At 35.2% G+C, this 3,923-nt stretch overlaps 1 protein-coding gene across 1 annotated transcript; it reads right to left on the bottom strand.

The window, feature by feature from the left end:
* Positions 1–139: 139 nt before the first annotated feature.
* LOC129570652 (uncharacterized) lies at positions 140–2,141 on the bottom strand. The gene is made up of 2 exons (XM_055450343.1): positions 2,001–2,141; positions 140–1,722 (listed from the first exon to the last, which is right to left on the bottom strand). The coding sequence occupies exons 1-2, from the start codon at positions 2,118–2,120 to the stop codon at positions 412–414; spliced, it is 1,431 nt and encodes a 476-aa protein (XP_055306318.1). The 5' UTR covers positions 2,121–2,141; the 3' UTR covers positions 140–411.
* Between the last annotated feature and the right edge of the window lie 1,782 nt (positions 2,142–3,923).

Here is a 3,923-nt window from a genome sequence, read left to right as displayed (position 1 = left end):
AGAGATATTACCAGTTAATAAATACAAACTAAAAATATCAAAATGAATATAAAACAAGTGTAGTTTTTTGCCATTTGATTACAATTGTTATTGATTGTATTTTTCTTCATGCTATTTGTTTAAAGTTTCAGAGCTATTTTTGGTTGATCTTGGACAAACTTCAGTTTAATTTTCCATAAATTGTTCCAAAAATGAACGAAAACCGATGTAATATGAATAGTGGCGTTGAACTTTCGGTGATTACCAATTCAGATTGGTACAAAATAGCATTTTTTTTCTTTTTCCCAAATTTTTACTTGGTCTCTGAATGAACCAATTTTACTGTTCTAAGTTTAGTTTCTACAATTATGGCTGAAATGAAAAATCTTCCATTTTGAAGATCCATCAAGTAGATTGAAGATTGTGTGAGTATCAAATTGATTGGCGCTCCATTGTAACAGCAATTGCATCATCAATGCTTTTCATGTTGGTTCCACGCCATTCTTTACCCAATCGATTCTGCACCGCCTTGTAATCCTTTTCGTTATCGAATCCAAGCGAGAGCTTTTTCAACGATGTGCACTTTTTCATGTACGTCACCACTTCATCAAGCGGAAAAGCGGAATGTCCAAAATCAACTTTCACTAAAGCTGGCGATGCGACCTTCAATAGCGAGCCCTTTTCACCGTATTTATTACCCGAATAATCCAGCATGATGAGTTTTTTGTGCTTGCTGATGAAATTAGCCAATGTCTGGTCCATAGCAATCGATTTAATATCCAAATATTCAAGTTTGTCGAATGTCAGTGGAAATTGTTGAAGCACCACTCCTCGTAGTAACAGATTTTTCACATTTGGAAAGTGAACGGTGTCGTTTCCAATATTCGAGATGTTTCCATGTTTTAATGCACAGATTGCCAGAGTTTCCAGATGCTGTAAATGTTCGCTAACGCTTTGAAGGCATTGGACATCGATGTTGCCACCAATGAACAAGATTCGTAGGTGCGGGTTTAGACGCAAGAGTTCAAGAAAATATTTCTTTTCATTGAATAGAAGAATCAGAGTCAAATGTTCAAGGTCAGGAAAATGAACAGCGGTCTCATCACAATCTAATATTTCTTTTACGCACAATAATTCTAAGCATCGAACTTTCGGGAACCATTTATTGAGCTCCGACAGCTTCCTTTCCAATCGGCAGTCAACAAAACAAAGTGTTTCAACTGTTGAGAATGGCTTCTTTAGATTGTCCAGTGTGCTTGCTTGGCAGAAGTTAAATTCGATTTCAACCAGTGATTTGGCACAGTATTCGTTGACATAACGATCAATGTGTGCGGCACGTTTTGAATCCTCTTGTGATGGCTCACGTACATAGGTAATCTTTAATTTTGCGATCAAGTGTCCAAAGCAGCGTAACAACTTGAAGCGGAATGACCATGGAATTTCAGCTGTTAGCGAATCTGTGACCTTTTCAGAGAAACCCACAATCTTGCGTTCCATATCGATTTTTATCGATCGTTTCCCAAACTGGCTCCTGAACGCCAAGTCCACCGCCGGTTTCAATTGTTGGTTGGAGTCGGCAACATTCAAGAGATCAGTTAGGCTTAGACGCTTGAAAATTTGCTCGAGACAATCAGTGTTGACGTCTGTCAGCTTTTGTTGCTTCTCTTCTTCTTCATTACGCCGGCGCAATCTTGTGTAATAGATCTTTGTTGGTTGATGGACCATTTTGTTAGATGAACGTTTCTGAAATTGGAATAAGCATTGATTCGTTAGTCAGTCCGAATTTCAAATGAAATTTGAACATTTTGCACACAAATCCGTTGAGTGTGCATCCAATTTGGTCACTATATCAAATGAATACATTGTGAGGTTATGAGCTCTCTACACTACCATTTTTGCATTGAAACAAAGTATACATTAAACTAATTTGATGGCGAACAGAATGTTCTAGTCTATGAGTCCCTTCCAAATTTATTGTTCAAAATTATAAATAAAGTCAGAATTTTCATCATGATTCTTACATCTGTGATAGCTTTCACATCGGCAGCTACGACTCCGGACGACTTGAAGCGCTTGTTCGCCGGTGTGTTGGTTTCTTCTTGTTGTCGTTTTCGACTGGCGGTCATTCTACGAGTATTCATTTTTCAGCGAGGATTTTTAACTAATTTGAGAAGTAAAATTGATGATTCAAACTTTTTTGGATTTGACAACGGAAATGTCTGATAGACTAAAATCGCAATCGAATAAAACTTGAGTCTCAATCGACCCACTTCGTGAAGCAAGAAATCCAATGTTCAGAATGGTACTTACATTTCCAGAGAAAACAATGCGAAGAACACGGAAAAATCGATGGTTTTTTATGTTAGGCTATAATTTCTTATAGTAAATACACTTTTTACTCGAAAAAATCCAATTACTTGAGAAATCAATGATTTCAGAATACTTTTCGTGTTTGTTGCGATCAAATTACGGTAATGCGGAGATTATATTTGGCGACTGAAATTGATGGATGACGACGCTGTTACAAAATGTCAGTTTGGTGTTGCCAAAGCCACGTTGAAACATTATCATCGTATAATACTTGAATAACTGTTTCAGTTTTTTTTTTAAATGTTTGATTTTTCATTGAATAATAAAAATAAAATTGAAATGTGTTTATTGCGATTTCCACAGAAGCATAATAATAATTTGTTATTCTGCTTTCGTAAAACTGAATTTTTTCTATTCAATTCCAATCCATTCAAATGGTTGGCCTTTGAACCATTCGAATTACGAACAAAATGAGGAGGGAGAATACATTAAAGAATAAAAAGAAAATTCAGGTATTTTCAAATACTGAACCACAAAAGACTATTCTCGTACACTGTTTTGTACATCGGTTATACCGAATTTAGTTTAAAACATCTCTTTCCTGGTAGGATCAAAGGATTAAGTTGACACTTTGTACTAATTGCCTACTTTTTCACCCAGAAATACCATTAGTTGGGTCCTCATGTAACGAAAAAACACGACCGAATCCGATTCAATCCGAAAATAATGGTATTTCTGGGTGAAAAAGGAGGCAATTAGTGCAAAGAGTCAACTTAATCCTTTGATCCTACCAGGAAAGAGATGTTTTAAACTAAATTAGGTATAACCGATGTACAAAACAGTGTTCGAGAATAGTTTTTGGCCCAATAGCAATCAGGATTCCGTTGGTCTTTTATCCAGGAACCTGTGGTATAGAGTATCTATGGAGCGTCTCTTGTCGGATTACCGTCCTCCGTGATAGCGATTAGCATACAATCGAATTTAAATGATATTATATGGGATTAAATGGTACAAAATTTAGGTAAGTCAAGTACCATTCCAAGTGCTCTTAAGCCGATTAGGGTGAAAAAAATAATTTCGAGAAGCCTAAGCTCATGATTTGGAATAGGTATTCTCGGATTTTTGGCATCGATAAAATGTGAAAGATCATTCACGGGTGTTCTTCAACTTCAGGGTTAGAAATTGGACTAAACTTGCCTATAAAAATGTTGTCTTTCTTTAAAACAACTCAGTAGAATTTTGAGCCTCAAACAGTCAATTTTATGTTAAATATTGGTATCAAGTAATCGTAATAATTGAAAATTGTGTGGATATTACGAACAAAATGGGTAAGTATATTGAATTATAAGTAAGAAATTAGATGAAAATAAATTTTGACCACAAATATATACATTTCGTGAGTTGTTACCATGGGATGCTTCTTCTCTTTAGAGAAAAAAACATAAATATACCATATTCTACTTCTTTATGGGCTTTAGTCAGTGTTTTTTTTTTGTATAGAAATCGTCATTTCAGTGAATTTGTCAATGAAAAAGACGATTTCATTTATTATGCAAAAATAATTTCGGAATATTTTATTGTTTGTTTCAGAGACTGAAATTTTCGGGATCTTCCTCTTCTTCTTATTGTGAAAT

Source organism: Sitodiplosis mosellana, unplaced genomic scaffold, assembly GCF_009176505.1.
Source record: "Sitodiplosis mosellana isolate CC-2019 unplaced genomic scaffold, AAFC_SMos_1.0 Smas_scaffold_63, whole genome shotgun sequence".
Lineage (NCBI taxonomy): Eukaryota > Metazoa > Arthropoda > Insecta > Diptera > Cecidomyiidae > Sitodiplosis > Sitodiplosis mosellana.
Note: the sequence above shows the minus strand (reverse complement) of the source record. Positions and strands in the feature narration are given on the sequence as shown.